Here is a 25,065-nt window from a genome sequence, read left to right on the forward strand (position 1 = left end):
AACATATTGAAGGAATTCTAAATTATCCATGCAAATCACCTGGAACATTATGTGTTCCATGTAATATGTTACTTTAGATTTATATTGTCCTTTACTCTAAAATGTTAATAGGGCACTGTAGAGTTAAATTAAATCACAAAACAAATAGGTATCAGAGCAATTATGTATGATGTGCCCACAGCTAAATAAGTATCTTAACAGTAGTACTCAATGCCATTAAACATTTCATCCTGTTGCTATGGCTTTAGCAAGTGCTGATATTTTCATGAGATCTGCTAAAAAGTGAGTAAAATCTGTACTTGTGTAAGTGCCCCAATTTGCCATATTATTTGTTATTACACATGATTACATTTTATTTAGCCTTTACTAATGGAAGTGTTTGATGTGTCTGGGTGAAGGGAACATAAAACAAGGATGAAGCCAAGCATCTTTCTGGGCTGAGGAAAAAGCCCAAGGATGATAAAAACAAGGCAGAACATGCCTTCCCTTTAATCTTCAGAACTTTTTCCTTTTGTAGAGCTGCCTGGAGGAGCAACTAATATTTATCTGAAGTAATAAATATGATGAAAAAGCAAAATGGAAAAAAATTATTGACAAGACTGCTGTTTAGTAACAGTGATGGGCAAAGGATGAAAACCTCGGTAAATGTTTTTTCATGAACTGTGATGTAGCTGGAATTGGGTTAAAGATAATTTAGTTTTTTACTTGGCTAGCATGGAAAAACTACTATTTTGCAGAACCCAACCTAAAATATGTTTCTTAGTTTATACCAATCTGTACAATTAGCACTGCAATTATGTTAAATAATTCTCTACCTTGCCATTTACTGTAATGGATGCCAAAACCAAGGTATGCAAATATCTGTAAACTGCTTTTTCTATGTTAGTTGGACTTCAACTTTTAAAATTCCCAGCTAGCTTGACATTTGCTCTGGTATCTTGAGGAAATCTGATGGGAAAAGTTGTGGTGGAAAGACAAGATGATCCAGTCATTTAATCTATTATTTTGAGTTATCCTTTCTTGTAGTTACCATCATCAGGTCTTCTTTGCCATTAACTCTTTATTCATCACTCTTATTTCTGTCTATGACATATTGCTTCCATGCATTATATTTCATTTGTAATGCTACATACCAGGAGAGGACAAGAATTGGCTGACATATCTATTTACATGCTTCTCTACTGCTGTTTTCTTATGATCCAAACCAGCTTCCTGAAGCCTCAGATTTCTGCCTTCACTTTTCAATGATGTTAAGTTCTGTTGGTTCTTTCTTAAAGTCTCTGTTAAGTTCTACCCAGCATCTGATTACTCATTTTGCTTGCTGCCCATGACGATGTCATCTTCTATAATGTTCAATCCATTTCTGGATAAACAATCTATTCCAATCTCTTTTTTGCCATCATCCTCTCCAACATCTGTCTCAACACTTTCCACTTTCTTCTACCTTTCTTAATAATTTAGAATTCGATGACCCTCATATCACTCCTCCATTGCTGTCTCTCAGTTGCATTGATAGCATCATCCTTCTGTCCTACTATATTCAGATCTGACACTAATTCCTGTTATCAGAAAGTCCTACCTTTTGCTTAATTCTTTTCCTCATTCATTTTCTTCTCCTAATTTTCTCTTCCAAACTCCTACCACATGCAATTTACTGTTGTCTGAACTTCATTGTCTTTGCCAACTGCATGGATGACCTAAGTACTAGAAACCTTGCTCAAAGACCCATTTATTTGCTAAATGTCTAGGTTTACATGTTTTCTAGGTTTGCGTTCGACAATTCTGGGAGCCAAAAGGTATCAGGCATATTTCTCACTAGGCTGCTGAAGAATTATGATGGTTGCAGCCTAGAATAGCAGGTTCTGATAGGCTGCCATCATGCATGATTAAATACAAATGTGGTGAATAGCCCTGGTAAAATCCTCAGCAACCCTACCTGTACAAGGCAGATGCTGTTCTCTTTAGTCCTTTTGGCCTGTTGGGCTTCGGTTCTCCAGCCATGTTTATATCTGCAACGAATAATGGTTTGGAATTACTGTGGTATCTTTCCCTATCTGTCCTTAAGGCAAACATTCAAAACAAATTTAAGCTATTTTTAACAAACCTTTTGGGGTCAGGGATTGCTACAAAATTTTGTTTTGATATTGGGCAACAGTTATTTTCTTCTGATATATCTCTTATATTCAAAGAAGCAATGGTATTTTCCTTTTTGTAAAAAGTATACAGTATCTGGTATATTTATATTCTGCAATGATTTTCAGTAAGACCCGTGATCCCCTTAATCATTTCCCATCTAAGTAATTCATCAATTAATTCATCAAATACAATTAAATATATTTTCATATTATCAAAGCCTTAAACTCATACAAAAATCTATCCCATATAAGGAAGATAAGTCAGCTTAAGCCTTATGCACACAATAATCATCAGAGTCCATTATGAAGAAGAATAGATCTCCACCTTGCCCCCTCAATATTTGCAGGACCTTGAACCACTTAGAAAAATTGTTTCATGAAGAATTCAACACCCACCCAAGTCACAGATATTATAACTAAAAGTGTGACTTCCTATGACAAGCACGGGGAAAGATAGCCAGGCTCCTTAATAACACAGAAAATATTGTTTCTATATTACTTTAAACTCTCATCTACCATAACAACAATGCTAAAAGCTGCACTGAATATCAAAACAGATCAAATATCACCTGTTATAATTGAAGGGATGTGTCTCAATTTCAGCACTGAAGGACTGAATCAGATGCTTTGATCAGCCAAGAAAATTTGCCCTACCCTCCATTCCAATGGGTTCAGTGGAGACTAAGACATATAACCACTTTTCACTGTCTTAATGGAAACTAAACAAAGCAATTTAAATGTAAAAAGATACTGCTTAATAAAAGCAAAGCATATGAAAAGGGAGGGTCATTCCTACATGATCTGTGAATGATGGTGCAACTTCAGTGGTAACCCAGATGTAGACCCCCAAACCATTGTGATCCTATGGCATGATGTGAAAATATAATATAGCAGCTTAGTAATGTGAAACAGACTTGGATCTGGATCAATGCCTGGATGGGAACATCTGCTTAGGAATCCTACGCCTTGGTTGACACATTACCAAGGGTGTTAAACTGGCAGTCCACAGGCCAGATGCATCATGTCAGGCCATGCCCACCCCAGCTCCACAAAGGGAAAAAAATGTCACGAAACATCACATGACGACAATGTGACACCACGAGTTTGACACTCATGCATTAGACTAAAGCAATCCATAGTGGCTTGATTGATTTTAGTGCAGTCTGTCTGTCTGTTGTATATAGCTCTGAATAGTATTCATTCATAGAAAAATAATGCAGTAAAGTTTAAAACTATACAAATCCACCAGTAGTAAACATTACAGGGCAGTAGCACAAATACACACATTAGTATTTGAAGTCTTGCCTTAACTCCATCTGGGTAGCTTTTTGAAACGCCACAAGCTGGTGTCAAGTTTGACTTCCAATGGGAGGCTTCTTCATGTAGAGGAAGCATCATACAAAAGCATTGCTTCTAAGCCCCCGCAGATCTCAACTTTCACAGATTCAGGAGTTGGATATCCTCAACTAATATGAGGGAACTAAATGGATCAGTTCTTATCTGGAGGTGATGCTGCAAGTATCTAGCACTAAACCATTTAGGTTCTAAAAGTTTAAACCAACATTTGAGCCATGTCCAGAAACTTACTGGAAGCCAATACACCACCCTCAAATAGCATATAAGGGCAAAGAGACTCAAAGGATTATTTAATTAAAAGCAATCTCAATTTTTAGTTATATCAAGCAATTAACTACTAAAAAACTACTGTATGTTGTACTGTATATATAAAAGAATAGAAACATGGATGTTTAAAAATTTCATTATTCTTTAAATTTACAAAGTTGTTCATATATACTCAAAACTATCTATGTGTAATTTCTATTTTTTTATTTTCTTCATTTCCATGCCTTTTTCACTCAACATTGTATAATTAAGTTTTTAAAAGCATTCAACTTTCTAGTAATGAGTAGATGCAAAATAAATGAATAGAACCATTTTATATACATGTCTAGTAGCCTCATCTGATATTCTTACAATTATATTTTAGTTTTGTTTTAGCTTTGCAAAAGACAATCAGAGGAAAGAGAGTGTTGTTTCAAACAATTGTTTTCCCTTTAAAAAAGCAAAAGCAAAACGAAGCAAAATGTCTTATTTTAAGCCATACACCCATCTTTGCAAGGAAGGGAATAGGTTTTCTGCCACTGCAGAGGTATGTCTGGTGCGCCTGCTGTCTTCAATATTGCTACCACCTACTGGGAGATCAAAAATGTCAATTCCTGATTGAAATGCTATATTCAACAACAATTCTCACCTTACTCCAGGTGGCTAGAATTCTCAGTGGGTGATATTTCAACACCTCATGTAAAAAAAAAGTTAACTAAGCAGTTTGTTTCAAGTAGGAACTATGCGGCTGTTCTATTTGGCTCTTCCATACTTTGGGAATAAAAGTCTGAAAAGTTAACGTTTATTATATTAAAGACCTTGTAGGAAGGCCATGGCCCAATGCCACCTTTTGCCCTCTTTCTTCCCTGACTTCCCAGTGAACCCCAGAAAAACAGGACCAAAAGACTGCTTAAGCCTTTTGACACTTAGGCTGAAATTGACAAAGCACATCTTAGACAGGTGAAATTGGCAAAGCAACTTAATTAAACAAAGGAAATCCCCTCTAAATATTGAAAGTTCCTTATTCTGTAATTGATTTTCTCACATAAAACCTTTACCCTGAGGTCACCACTTCAACTTACAAATGATAAAAATGGCAAAACCTCACAAGAAAGCAAACCACATTTTCTCTCTACTGGACAAGGCAGGCTAAGTTCACACATTTTCTAGGAACAACCCAAAGAATCCTCTATAAAAGTAACTTCTTTTGAACTAACTTGTAGTTGTCATATTTCTATGGTTGTTTTAGAGTTGCCAACAGAAAGGGAGGGGGTCAAAAAATCAGTGCAGCATATCAGAAGGTCACAAAAGGTGATTACATTGGAGCATTGCAAATGTAAATACATGCCAGTTGCCAAGCATCTGAATTGTGATCACATAACTATGGAGATGCTGCAACAGTTGTAAGTGTGAAAAGTGCTCATAACTCACATTTTTCATTGCTGCCATAACTCTGAATGATCACTAAACAAATGGATATAAGTCAAGGACTACCTGTAGATATAACTAATAGATATATCTGTAGATACTGGTAGATAAAACTACTGTACCTGTAGATATAGCGAATGCCTGCATAATATTGGTTTGAATGAATACAAACGCTGCAGAAAATGGTATAGACAAGATAGTTAGTCATTATGGTTTACATTACTAATACTAGAACTATCTCAGTATACTCAGCTGACTCCCTATTTTGAGGTCCAGGCTTTTTTTTAAAGATATGTAAAAAATTGCTCAGCATGGGAGATGGGAGGAGCTTGCGCCGTGGCGATACGGTCTGCAATCGAGCTCCTCGATTGCAGCCGATATCTCCGCCACTGGCCGGTCCAACGGACCTCACGCTGTCCCGTAGGGACAGCCATCGTGAAGAGCATATCCTGAGGATTCCGGGATACCGCAAAATCCCTGGAGAGCCGGGTGAAGCTCTTCTTGCCAGCGGCGGAGAGGCAGCCCCATGCTGCTGAGGCCGGGCGACTCCAGACGGAAAGAGTTTGAGAAAGAGTTTGTCGGTTGGGTGAGAACTTCTTTTTTATTTAATTTTTGAATTTGGAAAGTTTACTCTAATTATTTGAAGAAACCTGTGTGATTTTTGTTTTGTTTTTTGACAAAATTGATTTAGCGGCGTTTTTTAGGGAAAGCGTCAAAGAGAGAATCCATTTTTTTCTTTTCTTTGCTTCCGGACTCTATTGTTACTTATTGGATAACTGGACTGTTTTCTTTTTCTATATATTCATATGTTTTATTCTTCTTCTGGACTTTTTTTTTTTTTTTCTGGGCTAGAGGCTTCTCTTGATTTTGTTTGATTTTTCGGTTTTTGTTTTGTGTATTGTAAGTCGGCTTTCCCTTAAGAGAGGAGGGGGAAAGTGAGAACTAGGATACTTTGTAACACTGCCACCTAGAGGCTCGGAAATATTTAAAAAAAGAAAAATAGACTCTTCTTCTCAAGGACATCCCCTGATAAGATAGAGGAAAGCACTTTGTGGAATATTATTACAGGTGTCTTTCTGGATATACATGGCTCAGCTTTGAAGCTTGTGGGAAAGAGAAGGAGTTATAATTAGAGCCTTGGATAATTAAATAGAGTGCAGTGTTGTTGTTTTTTTGAGTTCTGCCAACCCCTTCACTAACATCAAGGTCCTGACTTTTAAGCTTGATTTATTTGCAAAGGAAGCCTCTGAATTTCTTTTTTCTACTTATATTTTATTTTGATTTAACTGATTTTATTTTTTCTTTTGCCTATTTGGATCCTGTTTTCTCTTTTTTTTTTTTTTTTTTTTTAATGTACATTAGCGGACTATTTCTTTTTCCTTTTTTTTAATTGAGGTTTTTTCTTTTTCTTTTTTTTTTTCTGGCTGGACTAAGGTGTGGAATCTGAAGAAACTTATTTTTCTTGGTTTTTGTTTTGTTTTTTGTTTTTTCTCTTTTTCTTCTTCCCTTCTTCCTTTTTGGCTTTGTCTTGTTTATTATTATTATTGGGTTTTTATTTTTACTGTTACTTTTTTTATGGTTTTTTTTTTCTTTTTTTATTGGACTAAGGTCAGGAAGAATTTGAAGAATTTTTTTTTTTTTTCTTTTTTTCTCTCACTTTTGGCTTTTTTATTGTTGGCCTTTTTACCTTGGATTATAATTTCATATTTTTCTCTTTTTTTGTGGATTAAAATTTGAAAAAACTTGAAGAGTTGGAACCACTTAAAATGAGTAAGAAATTTATATCTTCGGTGCCTCTATGTCTGCTTCTGCCTCCCCACCATCTGGACAGCGCTCAATTCAGACATTGTTAAAGCAAGATAAAGAGAAAGAAAAAGAACAAGAAAGAGTATCCTTCCAGATGATTATGCAAGGAATTCAAGATCTTAAGGTAAAAATGGATACTATTGAACAAAGAACAGGTAGGATGGAACAGATGATGGAAAAATATGAAGAGAGACTCCAAAATGTTGAAGAGGGAGGCAAACAAAGAGAGGAGAAAATTGGAAATATCGACAATAGATTAACAGCGATTGAACAAGAAAAAAGTGAGATGTTGAAGTGGGAGTTGGATAGATCAGAATTTTATCTTAGATTCCAAAATATAGAAGAAGAAAAAGGACAAGATTTGGTTGCGATAATGGTAGGAATTCTGGCGGAGGCGCTCGAGATAACAGAAGAGAAGATGATGGATGGAATTGATGAGATATATCGAGTTTTTACAAGATATGCGATGAGAAATAACCTACCCAGAGAAGTTCATATTAGATTTATTAAAAAATCTTTGAAGACACAAATATTGCAAGTAGCAAGAGAGAAGCCACTGAAATACAAAAGTAAAGAAATTTTGGTTTTAAAACAAATACCTAGAAGAGTGAGAGAGATGAGAAGAGAATACCGATTCCTGACTAAAAGGTTATTGGAAAAGAGGTGTCTTACAGGTGGTTGATTCCAGAAGGATTGATGTTTACGTGGCAGGAACAGAGACATAGAATTGATTCAATTGAGAAAGCAGAACTGTTTTGTGCAGAGGTTTTTGGAGGCAGAGAAGGAGGAGCAGGAAAGGAGGTCCCATCAATTGAATCCCAAGTGGAACAAATGGAGGTTGGAAAAGAAGAAGGTGCAGTAGGTGGACAAGTGGATATTAAAGATCAACGTGAGGCAAGACCCACGAGAGTGGTTAAATCTAAATATAAAACATAATTATGGAAGAAAAAAATTGATTACAATGAATATAAATGGACTGAATTCAGCTGCTAAGAGAAGGAAGATTTTCCATAAATTAATGAAATTAAGGTTCGACATAATTTGTTTACAAGAAGTTCATATTAAAAAGCAACATGAACAATTGTTATTACAACCAAAATTAGGGAAATTGTTTACCTCTTTGACACAATCCAAGAAAAGAGGGGTGGTTTTATATATTAAAGAGGCCATCCCAGCAAAAATGATTTATACAGATGATGATGGGAGAATATTAATGGTAGAAATAATGGACAATAATAGAAAGATACTTTTGATTGCAATTTATGCACGAATGATAAACAGGAAGAATTCTATAGAAAATTACATACTAAGACTGCCGAACTTGACTATGCTAATGTAATTATGATGGGAGACTTTAATGGAATTGTGGATAATAGACTTGACTATATTGCAACAACAGTAAAGCATAACAGGAAAACTCTTCCTAAATCCTTTTTTAAAATGATAGATGAATTAACTTTAAAAGACATATGGAGAGAAAGAAATCATAAATCTAAGCAATTTACGTTCTATTCAAATAGGCACCTATCATGGTCCAGACTGGATATGATTTGGATCTCAACAGATTTAATGTCTAGTATTCAAGAAGTAAATATTGAAACAAGTACTTGGGCTGACCATAACCCATTGACAATTGAATGGAAGGGACAAAGGAAAAGATCGAGATGGACATTAAATAATTCTATTTTAAAGGATAAGGAATTTATACAATGGATGGAGAAAGAATTGGCCTTCTTCTTTAAAGAGAACAGAAAAGAAGACACCTCAATACAGAATGTTTGGGACACAATGAAGGCCTATGTTAGAGGCTTGATAATAGACTATACAAGAAAAAGAACAACAGGAAAAGGCGAACTCTTAAAGCCTTGGATGATGAATATAAGGGACTTGAAAAAGAATTACAGAAAATGCCACACAGAAAAGATGTTAAAATGAAACTGGATATAACTAAACATAAAATGGATTTAATAGAGAAAGAAGAACTGGCACAGAAAATTAGGAATGCTAAACAGAATTATTTTGAGGATGCAAATAAGCCAGGTAGATGGCTAGCATACAAATTGAGAAAGGAGAAAGAGTCGAGGAAAATACCGCAGTTAATAGACGACCAAGGTAAAATTTGTTATGGCAGCAAAGAAAAAAAAGAGATTATTTATGATTTTTATAAGCATTTGTATAAGAAAGAAGACATTGATGAGGAGAAAGTTAAACAATACCTACAGAATGCAAATTTACCTAAGATACCTAAAGAGATTGAAGAAATGCTAGAAAGTAATATAACAATGATGGAGTTAAGTCAAGCACTTAAGAAACAAAATAATGGAAAGGCACCAGGTCCAGACGGGTTTCCTGTAGAATTTTATAAAATCTTTCAAGAATCACTGTGTATTCCACTGTTAGAAGTTATGAATGAAGTTATGTTAAAAAGATGATACCTAAAACATGGTCAGAGGCTTACATTACACTTATTCCAAAAGAGGAGGCGGACCTACTGCAAATCAAGAATTATAGACCGATTTCTTTACTAAATGCAGATTATAAAATTTTTGCCTCAATATTAGCAGAAAGACTTAAAAAGTACTTGAATAACTTTATCCACCCAGACCAAAATGGGTTTTTGCCAAAGCGACAAATTAGAGACAATATGAGAGTAATTCTGGACACCCTGGAATACTATGAGGCACATCCTGAAAAGCAAATGGCTTTGATATTTTTAGATGCTCAAAAGGCATTTGATAACGTGAATTGGAGATTTATGTTACTTTTAATGGAACAGATGGGCTTTGCTAGAAGATTTATTCAGGCAATAGAAGCAATTTATAATGAACAAACAGCTAAGGTAATGATGGAGGGAGAATTTACAGATCCTATTAATATAAGAAAAGGCACAAGACAAGGTTGCCCTCTTTCTCCTTGATATTTGTATTGACTTTGGAAGTGTTGAATAGAAATATCGAGAAGATAAAACTATAAAAGGAATGAAAATTAAAAGGAAGAATTTAAACTACAAGCCTTTGCAGATGACCTAGTCTTTATCTTGGAAGACCCTATAGAAACAGCCTCGAAACTGTTGGAAAAGATAGAGGTCTATGGGGAGGTGGCTGGTTTGAAAATAAATAGAGATAAAACAAAGATTTTGTCAAAGAATATGTTGCTGAAACAAAGGGAAGAGTTGGCAGAACTGTTAAAAATTCAAGTTACAAACAAGGTTAAGTATCTGGGGATATATTTGACATCAAGATGTAGTACATTGAAGGAGAATAATTATATTAAACTTAAACAACAGATAGCTCAAGATTTGAAAAAATGGGAGAACTTACAATTGTCATTAATAGGAAGGATTTCAACAATCAAGATGAACATTTTACCCAGAGTCTTATTTTTGTTTCAAACAATACCAATTAGGCTTGGAAAAGAATATTTTGAGGATTTAAATAAAATTGTTTTGAAGTATATATGGCAAGGCAAGAAAGCAAGAATAAAGTTAAAGCTTTTACAGGATGCTAGATTTAGAGGAGGGTTTGGACTGCCTAATTGGGAGTTGTACTACCAAGCTGCAAACTTGACGTGGGTTAAAGAATGGATAACATTAAGGAAAACCAGATTGTTGACATTAGAAGGTCATGATTTGTTGTTGGGCTGGCATGCTTTTTATGGTACAAGGAACTAAAACACAGGGGTATTTTAGAAGGCATTATATACGGGAGTCTCTGTGGTTGAATTGGGAGAAGATAAAAAAACAGTGTTATTTGAAAATTCCAGTTTGGTTATCGACGATAGAAGCGTTTTCTTATCCTATAATTTATAAAAAGGAACAAACAGTTAACTATGGGGAATTATTAGATGAAAAGGGTGAACTTAAATCGATGCAAAAATTGGAAGAACAAGGTATACGGATGAATTGGTTTTCATATTTGCAAATACATTCAAAGTACTATGAGGATTCCAAAGCAGAGGGATTTTATGATAAGCAAACTGACTTGGATAAGATTTTGATGGGTACTGATGAAAAGGTGATTAAAAAATTGTATGGTTATTTATTGCAAATTAAGCTTGAGGAAGAACAAGTTAAAGAAACTATGATTGCGTGGGGGAGGAATTTTGGATATGGGATTGATTTAGAGAAATGGCAGAAATTATGGTCGCAAAATTATAAAATGACAATGTCTACAGCCTATAAAGAAAACTTGTATAAGATGTTTTACAGGTGGCATTTTCCCCGACAAGGATAGCAAGAATGTTCAAGAACAAATCCGAAAAATGCTGGAAATGTCATCAGAAACCTGGTTCATACTATCACATGTGGTGGACTTGTGAGGATGCTAGAAAATATTGGACTAAAATCCACATGTGGCTGGAAAAAATGACAAAGAAGCATATAGACTTGAAACCGGAGTTTTTCTATTGGGAATACTACCAGATACTTATAGTAAAGAATTGAAATATTTGATTGTAAATGTATTGACTGCTGCTAGGATTGTATTTGCAAAAAATTGGAAAAATGAGAAAATTCCATTGCAAGAAGAAGTTGTAAAGAAAATTTTGGAATGTGCTGAGATGAGTAGATTGACTTTTGAAATTAGAGAGCAAGAAGATAAACAATTTTATTTAGTTTGGGATCTTTTCTATCAATGGTTGAATGATGAAATATTAAAATATAAAAGTTAGATAATAAGGAATAATAATGACTTTATTTTCCCTTTCCTTTTATTGGTTTTTGATACTATATCTATATAATAGTTTTCTTTGTTTCTTTCTTTTTCATATTTGGGATAGAATTGGTATGATTATAAGATTTGTTTTAGAATAAAATATTTAAAATATAGTTATCTCATAAAGGCATGACCGAATAAAAGTTTAGTCAAATTTTTTTTTTTTTCTTTAATAGCGATACTAGGATTTATAAATTTGTATTGATAAGAGTATTATATAAAGTAACTGTAATTGTGACTATGAGGTGAATGCACAAAACCGATGGACCAACCGACTTACGGTGTGTACAAAAATATGGGGGAGCTGATACTTTTATGTTTTGTTGTTGTGTTTTTTATGTTAAAAAAATAATAAAAATTTATATAAAAAAAAAAAAAAATTGCTCAGCATGCTTCCTGCACTCTCGGTTGTGTACTACAGGATGCGAATTTGCTGTGTCAATATGTCCTTTAAGTTCCCTGTGAAATATCAATATGTAGCCATTTGCTTACTTAATCAGTTTATAGCAATTTAATTACTAGGTTTGTGTAAACATTTGGTTTGCAGTTCGATCCCATTTCCAAATCAAATTTATTTTCCAAGTCAGATTGTTAATTGGAGTCATATGCTTCCCAACCAAATCAAAATAGGTAAAATGTATTATTCAAATGGATTCTGAGTCAATCTACAACCCTTTATATGCTGACTTTGCAAAGGGTTTATAGTATAAAATTAGTCTTGTTACAGCCAGCATAAATGAATACAGCACATTACATTCACACCAATCACTTGCTCAATAAGACAGAAAGAGAGAGAAAAAAACCCACAGAGTTACTAACTGACCCAGATTTCACTGAAACCACTGAGAGAGTAATGATTTGAGATGGGATGAGCCTTGGTTGTGCAATGGTAGTGCCAGTACTGCAGGTTCGTTCTGCTGACTGCTGGCTGCCTGTAATTTGGCAGTTCAAATCTCACCAGGCTCAAGGTTGACTCAGCCTTCCATTCTTCTGAGGTCAATAAATGAGGACCCAAATTGTTGGGGGACAATATGCTGACTCTGCAAACTGCTTAGAGAAGGCTGTAAAGCACTGTAAAATGGTGTATAAGTCTAAGTGATATTGCTATTTCCTTCCTTTTCCTCAAAATCTCCTCTCCTGCCTAGATCCTTTGAATGAGAATAGACAAGAAGACTTGCATAAAGATGGATGCAAGCAACAGGGCCTCTTGCTTCTTCATATGGGGGCAGATAGGATCTGGGCCAGAAATGTAACTGACTGCCAGCTGACTGCAATTTGGCAGTTCATATCTCACCAGGCTCAAGGCTGACTTAGCCTTCCATTCTTCTGAGAGAAGCAAAGATTTTCTCAAAGTAGTACAGGCAATCACAATTGGGACCAGAATTTCCATTGTTAATTGAATCACATCTGTTTTTATGATTTTTGCCATGATTGTTAAGTGAATCACATGGTCATTAAGCAAATCTAGCTCCCCTCATTGACTTTGTCAGAAGCTGACAGGAAAGATCACAAATGGTGATCACATGATTCCTGGACACTGCAACTTGTAAAATACATGCCAATTTACATGCACTCAATTTTTTTTAAGCAAATTTTATTGATTTTAAAAACAAACAAACAAACAAAACATCATAGACATTAAAAACATAAAACCTCTTTCCATTATAAATCTTTACAAGGCAGGTAACACATTATTTTATATCACATTCTTCTAATTTATCCCATTTCCATGTAGATGCGTAAATTCCCTTTAACAAATTTCACATTATTTCTCTTTACTCTTATTCAGTCACATTTCTTTTCTAATTTATCTGCTATTCAATCATCACATTTATATTTTCCTCTGGCTTGTTTACAGTTGTTCTCATCTGGCCTTCCTCTGAGATTTTATTAATTCTCAAAAACACACACACCATAAAGCACAAAAAAAACCATAAAACTTCCTTTTAGAAAGTAACTTGGCCCCAGATTACCTCTTTTTGTATGGACTTCAATTAAATTCATGCTCTTCTTATATACCATTACCTATCTTGTTTACTATTCTATATCTTCTATATAACTCCTTCCCACTTTTCCCTCTTCTTAATTCTTTTATATATTTCATCTTGCTTTAAGACAATATTTTTATATCTTTTGTCCATTTTTCCATTTACATCTATCTCATTCCCAATATAAAAAAAGGATAATTTCTCCTGAAATCACTAATCAGAGTATGATGCCTTTCTATCATTCCCCTAAATTGAAGTTTGAAATAACACCTAAGTCCCAATCTGATTCTGCTTAGTACATTCTACTATTTCAAAAACAAATACTACAATAATAAATCTATAATAATCAACACATTAGCCCATTAAACTCTATAATTAAACTAATATTTTAAACATTTCCTTTAATATTTTTTTAAAACTTAAAATCATTCATTATTAAACATTTTAACATTGTACCTTAATATTTTAATCTTTTATTAAATCTTATAAAATTCTAATTTTCTATTTTTAATACAAATACAACTGCTACAATACTATCCTATGTACTATGCAGAATCCCCCTTTTTTTTAAAAAAAATCATACATTACCCTTTGTCCCTAAAATTTTTTTTCTTTTTCCCATCTTGTTTTATACCTTTATAACTTTTTTCCCCCTTTTCCCTTTCTTTCTTGGCCCACCTAGACTTTTTACCCACTCCTCTCCAAACCTCTGCCTTCTTGGCTTCCCCTTTCTGTTGCATTCTTCTTTCCTTTTGCTTTCTGGCATTATATTGTTTTTGCATCTTATTTTTCTCTTTCATAGATATTTTTTTATGTCTTAAGTCCTTCCTTTTCCCTCCTCTCTTTCTCCTTTCTTTCTTAATCACACTATTTAATTCATTAAAAATGGCTTCTTCATCCTCCGCTTCTTCCAGCTGTTGTTTAATTTGCTGACACATAGCAAGCGCCATATCTAAAAAACAAAGGGCTTCTCCCATAGCGTCCTTGCCTTCTTTCCTTATTTTTAGATATTGTTTTTTTAGTTCATCGAGAGATAGAGCCATTATAAACTTTTTCTTCTTCTTTTTCTGTATCCTCTTCTTGTTATTAAGCCAGTCAAATATTTCCAAACTTAAAATGATTCCCCAAAGTCCCAAAGTCCCAAAGTCATCGAACAGTCCAGGCAAAGCACAAACTTCTTCCCTTTACAGTTCCTCTTCCTGGGGTAAAGTCAATTAGGGAAAAAAACCCAATCTGTATTTTAAATCTTTTTTGCAATTAGCTTCTAATCTCTTTATCTTTAAAGCATCTCCTGCAACAAAGTCTTAAAATAATTTTTTTTCCAAGCCTCTCCCTTCCCACTTGTAACAAAGGGATTTAAGTTTTTACCTTCTGTTAGAGAGCAGATTTTCCATGTCCATTTGTTAATTCCATAAGGAAGGGAGAGTAACTTTCCCTTTCAACACTTTCCTTCGCCGCTGAAAACCTCCATTGGGAACATTGTAGCGTCCAAAAAGAATAGTAATTTTCCAGGTATTAGATATGTCCTTAAAGTACTGGTTCAGCCAAGAAAACTTTCATTTTAAAAACTTCCTTCTTCTTCCTCCTGCACATTCTTAATCCAGTAGCCGGCTTCTTCGTGGTGGCCATTAAGACCGCCGCTCCACCGCCTTGAGAAAAGGGGGTTATTGCCGGCTGGGGAGGGGGTCTGCGATACCCCTCAATCCCTGTCCGGATCCCCCCTGTCTTCAGCTACCCCAACAGGGCAGCCTTATCCTCCAGATCCGTCAGGATCGGAGGCACCAAGATGGCTAGCACAGCAGGGATCGCGGAGAAACGCGAATCTCTGCTGTCACCGAAGCCTGGCAAACCGGAAGTTCACATGCACTCAATTTTTGATAACATGAGCATGTGGATGTTGTCATGGTCACAAGTGCAATGACTCATCATAAATGACTCATCAATGACAAATCATCGTAAGTCGAGGACTGCCTCTGTAGGGCACCCAACATGTTAAAACTGGCCATCCTGCATTAAAGAGAATGGGCTAAACTAAATGCAAGTCTCAAACAGTTTAATCACAACTATGTTTCAGAGAACAACAAAGGCTTTTCTAGCCAGCTGGCTCTCACATATTATGTTTACAGTGGAGGTAATCAGGATTATCCCTGAGGAAATCCTGTGATCTCTCAACAGGGTTTGTCCATTATACTTTGAGTTACTTGTGATTAAAAACCCTTCTTGAACTGCATAATTATTCATGGCTGATTAGTGGACAGGCTGCTTTTTATAATGAGTGAAAATGGGAGAGGTTTTTTGTTTGGTCATATCTCACGGCAGCAAATTCCTGAGAATCAGTCTTCTGGCTTCTTTTTATTTTTATTTTTTACAGAGCTTGCCACATCTTGTGCCTAATTTGATTTGGGACTTCTCAGTGGTGCTATAGCACACAGTATACCAAATATTGCCATCATTTCCAAGGCATTATTTTCAACAGCTGATGGCATTGCTGAAGAAAAAGCAATATGCTAGACAAAGCCTGGGCATCTGCTTCTAGAACATCTGCTTTTCTTGCAGCAAACTGTCAGGCCGATCTACAGCAAATTGCACACATCAGGCAGAAATTAGCTGCAAAGTCACATTACACTTGAGGAAGGGAGCTCAGCTCACGTGGTACAAGAACCAAGGTGTACATTTTATGCAACACCTGTGCAATTCCCTTAAAGAAGGGCTTGGCATTAGATGATGATAGCCATATATTTGGTTAATTAAGATAATATTATATACCAAAATATATGGGGATGTTAAGACCTTAGATAATGAGAGATCTACATTCTTAGACAGGAAAGGTTCTTGTTAACTGGACTCTTGGCTATTTCTAATGCTGTGTTTGGCAGTATTCACTGTTACTAGATAAACAGGACAAAATGAAAAAAAAACATTGAATGAATAACAAGGTAGAATTCAATGTTATATTCTTCAAGGCAACATGCCACTAAATACAGCAAAAAATACATTATCTAAACAATCAATTAAAAAAGGTAAAAATGATAGATACAAGACTAGTTAAATATTCCATCTCAGCATAATTCCACAACATTAAGCTTTTACTGATTAATAATACAGAACAGAGTTTTCAAATTCTGTGAGATGAAATCCACTTGTTTTTAGTTGCTGAAGTTTTGAAACACTAATCTAGATCACATCCAATTATTTGAGTGGACAATGACTCCAATTTGACAGTGGGCAATGATTGTTCCAGCCCACTGGCCCATACTATCTTATTTTGGGTGTATAAATTAAAACAAACAAAATGAAATGAGATTATTGGATGTCCAGAGGGAGTTTGAAATGAGGTGCTATTAATATTTGATAATTCTTAAATCTATCACTTTTTGATACCAAACTCCAAAAAAACCCTTAGACACACATGCACAAAAACCCACACTCCCAGTAGGTATTGTCCTTTTGTATTTGCAGTTCTTGTTTGAAGAACAGGAGGCAACTATGGGCAGGAGGGCCTTTGCACAATACCTATTACACTCCTCACTCAGTTGTGACATTGCAAGAACCTACTTATGCACCTATCATTTCATAGGTCAACTACTGCAATATGCTGTACATTGCCTTGTCTTTGAAGAACATTTGGAAGATTCAGCTGATTCAGAAAGCAATGGCACAAGTAATGGTGGCCTTGTCTCACTATAACCAGGGGTAGGATACAACAGGGTTAATTACCGGTTCAGGATTTATGACCTTTCCTGCAGGCTGCGAGTCGCGCACCTGTAAATCAGCAGCAGCAGCTGCATGCAGAGAAGACCCTCTTTAAAAACACCCTCTTTTCTTGCTTTTCTAACTGCAGCTGTGCCTTGTTCAGCAGCTGAAGTTGAAAAATCAGGAAATAAAGATCAGGTAACAGCCCAGGTGAGTGGGTGGGCAAAAACATCAGCAGACATAGAACCGGTTCTATGTTTGCTGCTCTTCAGAGCTACCAGTTCTACAGAGGTGGACGGAATTGGTAGAAACCCGCCCCTGATTATAACCATGGACACTTTAGCTTCATGAGCTGCACTGGTTACCAATGTGCTTCCAGGGGTGATTTAAGGTGCTGGTTTTTACCAATGAACTATTTAATATAGGGCTTGGTTATTTGAAGAACAGCCTATCTTTCATGGTTTCTCCCTGGCCAATAAGAATCACAAAATGAGCATGCTCCAAGTCTACTTAATGTCAACTCTTGGGATCCAGGTTCTATGTTGTAGTGCTTACCCATTGGAATGAAGTCCCATCTAGGATCCAGTTAGTTCCCATCCTGATATTATTGTGGAAGGCCTTAAAAGCCTGGTTGTTTTTCTAGCTTTCGGGGTGGTGATAGAACCCTATAATAAATGTGCTTAACATATCCTTCCATAGTTTATCAGCCCATTATACATATTTAGTTGGTTGTCTGGATTCTCTCTGTGTTTATTTATTCCATAGCTTTTAGCTCATCATTGGGAAGACTTCTTGATCCCACCCAGTGGTGGGATTCAATTATTTTTTACTACCGGTTCTGTGGGCGTGGCTTGGTGGGTGTGGCAGGGGAAGGATACTGTAAAATCTCCAGTCAGAGGTGGTATTTGCCAGTTCTCTGAACTACTCAAAATTTCCGCTACCGGTTCTCCAGAACTGGTCAGAACCTGCTGAGTACCACCTCTGACTCCACCCTATCCCTGCATTCACAGTTGCTTATGTGGAAAAGAGAGAATTCATGCCAACTTTTGCCATTCCTAAATCAGTCTGATATGATGGCAGTTATCCAGGTCTTGGCATGATCACAGGCTAGCCCCAAGGAATATCTGGAAATTTCCATAAATGCAAAATGTGGCAGTGAAGATGTCAACTTGTGCATAATATAGCAAGCTTCAAAATCTTCACTAATTGTCATTTATTTTCCAATTTCATTTTAAATGTTGCTTGTAATTATTAACACTTTAAATAGCTTAAGCTGTTCCCAAATTGTCTTGATCTAGCTGAGGACTCCAAGGAAGCCAATTATAGAGTATATCGATGCAGGCTTTCACAGCGAGCATCAATCCAGTGTTGATGAGCTTCCAGGCTAATAGGCCATAGTCTAATTATCTGGTATCCTGATGTTTTGTCAGCAAGCATGGCTGGCATCTTCAGAAGTTAAAGTGGTCTGCTGTATAATGTACTTTCTTGGAAGCTCACAGGCAATTGAGGAGGAACTGACTCTAGCGTTTGTAACAGAACTAATTTCTAATTGGATCATATCATTGGAATTTTGAAAAGCCAGTTTCTGATTGGTTCCTTGCCTCAGTCAGTTTGTAACTGGTCTACTTGTGAAGAAGTTCTGAAGAAGGTAATTTATGATTGGCTGTCCTTGAAACATGCTATTGCTGCTTTTAGTTGAGACTACTGTAGATTCCAAATGGAGTTGATTAATTAAGGGCTATTGTATTTTGGTGTGTCCTTTGTTGAAAAAATACATAAATATATTTTATAAAATATAAATATCAAAATATAAACAAGTCTTATTTAGCAGGCATAAGCAGTGTAAAGCTGTAAAATTAGAATAGTATAACATAGCAGCAAAAATAACCAGAGTGAGGCAGAAGTTGGAGCTTACAAGCCTTTAGCTTTTGCTTCAAACTATTTGATAAGTAATTCAGTAATGAGCAGCAGGTTGATTCTTGAGTTCTTTGCTAATTACAGTAAAGTAGAAAAAATAATAACTTCAGCTGAAAGTAATATTCTGGTGTAACACCAAAGGCAATATTAGCCTTTCTATTTCTACCTAGTTTACTGTAGTTCTAATACAGTAATGCTGTGGACATCCTACCCCACTCTCTAAAACAGGGGTGGCAAACTTGTATCATTACGCTGACCATGCCCGGTTTAGCCAAGTGGAAAAAAGTCCCAACACATCATCTTTATATTTGTCTTGAAAATAGCAGTTTTGGGGGTTTCTTGTAGGAATAATCCAGAAATCCTTTGAACAACAGTTAGATACCCCTGTACAATAAATATTTGTGATTTTTTCCCCCTGTTTTGAGTTGTTGGGATGGTACTTTCCTAAAACATTTAAATAAAACTTTCTGGGGTTTTGGAAATCGTCAGACAAACTTTAATGATATGCTTGAAAAGGTGTCACATCTTAATTTAATACAGATAAAAAGGGAACTTGAAAAAAAGCCTTTTTCCAGATTATACTCTTAAATTCAGTATGTTATTTGCTTATTTGGCTGAATAAACTTTTATTTTATTATATTATCAAACTGTTGTATTTGTCAGGAAAGTGAACCAATTTGAAGAACTCCTAAAACCAGCATATCAGGAAAAGTAGGTAGACCAGTGAGAAGGAATAAGCAGAAAGATGCTTAGAAGTACAGTAAAGGGAACCACATGACTTGTGAGGAATTTCCCCCATCTCTGAGGCAAGGGAAATGTTAGGGTCTTGTTTGCAGTGGGGTGGGGTAAAATGTGCTATGTAGTAACTAATTCAAGACTGCAAAGGCCTGCCTGGCTATTAGCTGGTAGCAATGAGATACTCTCGTTTTGCCACATCTGTCATACCCCTGGATATTTACAGCCCACGTATGATAGCTATAATTCTTATTCCAAAGATTTTTCGGGGGGAGAGGCTTCAAATAAGTTTTTACTTTGGCAACTTCCAGGTTCCTGCAGTTTTCTTGGCAAAGCTTTCTGGAAGTGTTAGGCCACTGCCTCTATCACAGAACTGACTGAGATTGACTGTCCCAACATTACCCATTTGGCTTTGTGCCTAAATTGAGACTATAATTCATGGTCTCCCAGTTTCTAGCCTTAATCACTACACCAAATTACTCTATTCTAGGAATTACAGAACCATTTATTTTATAATTGTTTTCCACACAAAACCATGGTATTTCTAAAATTCAGCAGTCCAGTTAGAGTGGTAGCAGGCGCCTTAGAAAACAGGCTGCAGGTTTTCATAAAGCTCACGTATGGAGATTGTCTGCTTCATTCAAACTGAATGCAAAGACATCCACAGAAGAGATAGAGAGGGAGGGAGGATGAAATGCCAGTTGTGATGTAAACTGGTATGATGTAAACTCTCTTTGTTACTATGTACTTGCATGCAATGTCTCATCACAAATATTTAAAGGGCAGAACCTGCACTGGTACATTACAAGTCAGTTTTGCTATTTTGGCAACATTGTGGATAGTTATAAGCACAATTTGTCCAATGGTGTGCTCTGATTTAAATGGCCCTAGAAATGTCTTTTGAACCTGGGACATCCTGCATTGCAAAGCATGTATTTTAAAAGGAAGCAATCTCTGGTAAAGCATGTATGTTGCCTGGAAGCAATTAAAAATACAACTTCCAAGTTGTATTTTTAATTGCTTCCAGGCAACATACATGAACAACTATTTACACTGTTTCCATTTAGAACTTGTTAGTGTTTGAAGAATCTTAAGATTTCTTAATCTTTGTCTTCTAGAGCCAATACTACACTTCTATATTGTTTTGAGACTCTGGAGTGTTTTCAAGCTTATCATTTTGTCTTTGCTGAGGTCCTTGACTTTAATCCAAGGTTGAAAAGCTATTCTTAGGGTTAAGCTATTAGAACAGCAATGTTTGCATGAAGTCATACATTACTTCAAATATTTAAAAATTCTTCTACTGTAGAAGACAAATTTCACTGCAGAATGACTAGGGAATATTTATTTTAGTCTGATATGAAAAGTGCTTTTTACAATTCCACAGCAATCTTTAGTTTTCTTAGAAAATACAGGGGAAGATAGAGAGAGATACAAGGAGACCTTACCTAGAGTCTGACCGGCGAGTACTCTCCCATTCTCCCCTAGGACAGCAGCCCGTGCATGCCTTTCATTTGAATATTGTACAAATGCATAGCCTTTGTGCACAGAGCAGCCCACCACTCTGCCATATTTAGAGAAGATGGTTTCTACATCTGACTTCTTGACCACTGCTGTGTTGAGGTTCCCAATGAAGACCCTGGAGTTGATGGACTTGGGATCATTCTTGTTTGTGATGTTACTTGTCTGTACTTTCAATGACATCTTGACACCTGAGTAAGCAAGATAATGAGGATCAGGAAGGCACTAACAACCTATGATAAGGTCCATCAATGGAGGCAATGTACATATGAGCTTATTGCAAAGATCAGCTTGCAGAACACTAAGTGAATCTGAAACAATGTGCAGAGTTTCATGCATTGGTATAATTTAAACAGTGTAAACCCTGAAACAATTTAAAACAACCTTACTCGGACTCTTGCAAAGGAGTGTATAATAGTGAATCATATACTTCTATGCAACGGAAGTGGTTTTGCCTGTATTTATGGCCCCTCTAAGACTGCGTCCCACATTTGTTTATGGCACAAATATGTGCCAGCAGCATTTTTTCCCTGCAGTTTCCCCAGGCCATTGCTTTCATCTCATCCCAAGCCCATTAGCAATAGAAGTTTAAGTTGTCCTTAGCTGTACTGTTGTGGAAGTTTGTTTTCCTGTAATGTTGATGGTTTTCTATGACAGTCACAAATCCATTACACTGGAAGTCAGGCAATTTCAGGTGACAAGTAGTGGCATTATGGAGACCCTTACTGCCCATTTAAGGCTGATGTGAGCATCCACTCTCTACATGGTTTTTTGTTAGTCTCATCTATTGCCTTTCTCTTTCTCTGATGTTTCTCTAAAAATTTGAACACAGCAGTCCTGTACCAATGTTACATGGTTTTGCACAACAATGCTTAAGGTCTAGCATATTTATTCACATTGGGTTCCTAGATACAGAGACAGTTTTTTCCCTTGTGCGATCACTCTGCTGAACATTTAATTCCCACAGTACTGTCTTATGTCTAAGCATATTTACGCATGCAGTAAGACTCTAGTACTATTACCCGTCCTCCTATTGATATCATTTTTATTTATTTTTATTTTATTTGGTTTGTCAATTGCTTACAAGATAATAGGTATAAGTAAAAACATAGTTATGAATACTTGGATACATATAAGAAAAATAAAAGAAACAATAGGACAGGGATGGTAGGCACATTGGTGCGCTTATGCATGCCCCCTACAGACCTCTTAGGAAAGGGGTGAGGTCAATAGTAGGCAGTCTAAGGTTAAAGTTTTTGGGGTTTGTGGAAGAAACCAGAGTCAAGTAGAGTATTCCAGACATTGACCACTCTGTTGCTGAAGTCGTATTTCCTGCAATCAAGTTTGGTGCGATTAACCTTGAGTTTGTATCTATTGTGTGCTCTTGTATTGCTATGGTTGAAACTGAAGTATTCATTGACAGGTAAGGCATTGCAATGTATGATTTTATATACCATACTGAGATCGGACCGAAGGCAGCATAGTTCTAGGTTGTCTAGGTCTAGAATTTCAAGTCTGGTGGCATAAGGTATTCTGTAACGAGTAGAGGAGTGGAGAACTCTTTTTGTGAAATATTTCTGGATTTTCTCAACTGTGTTAATATCAGATATGTAATGTGGGTTCCAGACTGATGAGCTGTATTCGAGTATTGATCTAGCAAATGGTTTGTATGTTCTAGTTAGTAGTGTAATATTACCAGAGAAAAAGCTACGCAAGATTAGGTTAATGACTCTTAATGCCTTTTTGTCTATGTAGTTACAGTGGGCTCTAGCACTTAGGTCATTAGAGATGAGTACTCCAAGATCCTTGACAGAGTTTGGATCATCAACAGGGATTGACTATTCAGCCTGTTATTATTACTCTGTTGTTTTCCAGATATACTGAGAGCTTCTATATCGGAGACAAATTCCTTGTGTGTCTAATCACACTTGGCCATATAAAATAAAGTATTCTCTGCTGCCCCTTCTTTAGTTAAATGCAAATAGCTCTCATCACAAGCAGTAGAATATGAAATGTCCTGTCCAGAATAATAGAAGTAGCTTGTGCTTGGTAAATTTTAAATGGTCTGTTTGAATTGTACAAACCTCTTAGCTAGCAGTGCTATAAATGCTTCCATTTTATGTTTCTTGTTAGCTTAGTGCAAGGCTGAATTAGTAAATTAATGGAATGACAGTACCCATTCCCACTGACATATGAACAAAACACAGAAGAATCTGAACGTTGGCATTTGTTTCTTATATAAAGAAATGAGAGAAATTCTAAATAAATGTGCTGTTTGGGATTCAATGCCTCTTATCACCTTGGTGTCCCCTCCCCCCCCGTATTTATTTAATTATTTTAAAATAGTTATAGAATAACAATGTTAATGGTACTTCAAACTGAAAAAACAATGAAGCCCCAAACTGTTGGAATAAAACTCAAGAAAAATTCTATGGAAAACTCTATAAAAACTCATTGCACCTCAAGATGGCACTTGTCTATTCATCCAGAGATCATCTTACTGCTTGGTTTACGGTAGCATAACATGTGGGAAAAGACAAACAGGAAAGGGCTTACGGATGATGGACAGTCTAATTCACCCCATTCCTGTAATGGTGTTTTGATTAGCAGCTTTTCCTCCATTGGCTATTTATGTTCGGAAGAGGGATGGAGGATTCAGCCAGTTTCTTTGCCTATCACACTATATAGGCATAATTCAGATGGCACATTTGGTAATGACTTAGAGACAGGAATGAGAAGTGTCGATGGAAACAGAATACTGCATGCTGGTATATTTTCTGTTGACTTCATCAGTCCATCTTTGAGAGGTGGGATAGGAAAAAGTTGGCCACATTTCCTTTTCTTGAAATTACCTCTTCTCCCTGCCTTTCCACAAGTTTCCTTTATTAAAGTTTGTTTCTTGTAGCACTGAGAAAGGAAGTGTTTAACTGTTTCAGTTTCTGTTTGTCTAAATAGCCAGTTCCAAGGAGCAAATTCTGTAGGCTAAAGACCAAGGGGGTCTGCCCTATTCTTTCATTCCAGCTCCAGCTCCATTCATCTACACATATTAAGAAGATAGCATCTTCTTGCTGCTCTTCATCACACCCTGTTCAAATGCTGTCCTATCTGGGCATTTGCCATACATGTTCAAGCAATTCTGCTCTTTCTAGCAAGAGTCACCTGCCTACGATTTTGATTACAAATCACCTTAAAGAGGTGGTCTGAACACTGTTTTAATATACAGAGCCGTGCTAGGCCTTGGAATATCACAGAACAAATCAGATTCACCGTTCTCATTGTTCTCATGCCTTATAAATGATTCATGTGCCCCGAGCAAACCAGATGGATTTCTACTCTGAGGATGCAATCTGAACAGAATATAGAGCCAGACTTCATAGTTCACTCCTCATGATGCAGCAAAGGCATAATCAGTATGTGTGTCTCAAGTCCCTGCTAGTAATTCTAAAAATCAAGACTTATGAAACAAGAACCTGAATACTCATTTATTCCAGAAGGCCCATTAGTCATTCCTGTTGGAATCCTTTATTCATA

At 36.1% G+C, this 25,065-nt stretch overlaps 1 protein-coding gene across 9 annotated transcripts in view; it reads right to left on the reverse strand.

Moving 5' to 3' along the window:
- Window positions 1-25,065, reverse strand: part of RALY (RALY heterogeneous nuclear ribonucleoprotein) — a 258,358-nt gene that overhangs the window by 21,435 nt on the left and 211,858 nt on the right. For all 9 annotated transcript variants that reach the window (XM_087929154.1, XM_087929153.1, XM_087929152.1 and 6 more), the window contains 2 exons: window positions 21,462-21,725; window positions 1,937-2,009 (listed from right to left, as the gene is read on the reverse strand). In XM_087929154.1, coding sequence (XP_087785280.1) covers window positions 1,937-2,009; window positions 21,462-21,717 — 329 coding nt within the window. In that variant the 5' untranslated portion in view covers window positions 21,718-21,725. The remainder of the gene's footprint in view (window positions 1-1,936; window positions 2,010-21,461; window positions 21,726-25,065) is intronic.

This window comes from Pseudonaja textilis, chromosome 3, assembly GCF_049901715.1.
Source record: "Pseudonaja textilis isolate UNSWEBS1 chromosome 3, rPseTex1.2, whole genome shotgun sequence".
Classification (NCBI taxonomy): Eukaryota; Metazoa; Chordata; class Lepidosauria; order Squamata; family Elapidae; genus Pseudonaja; species Pseudonaja textilis.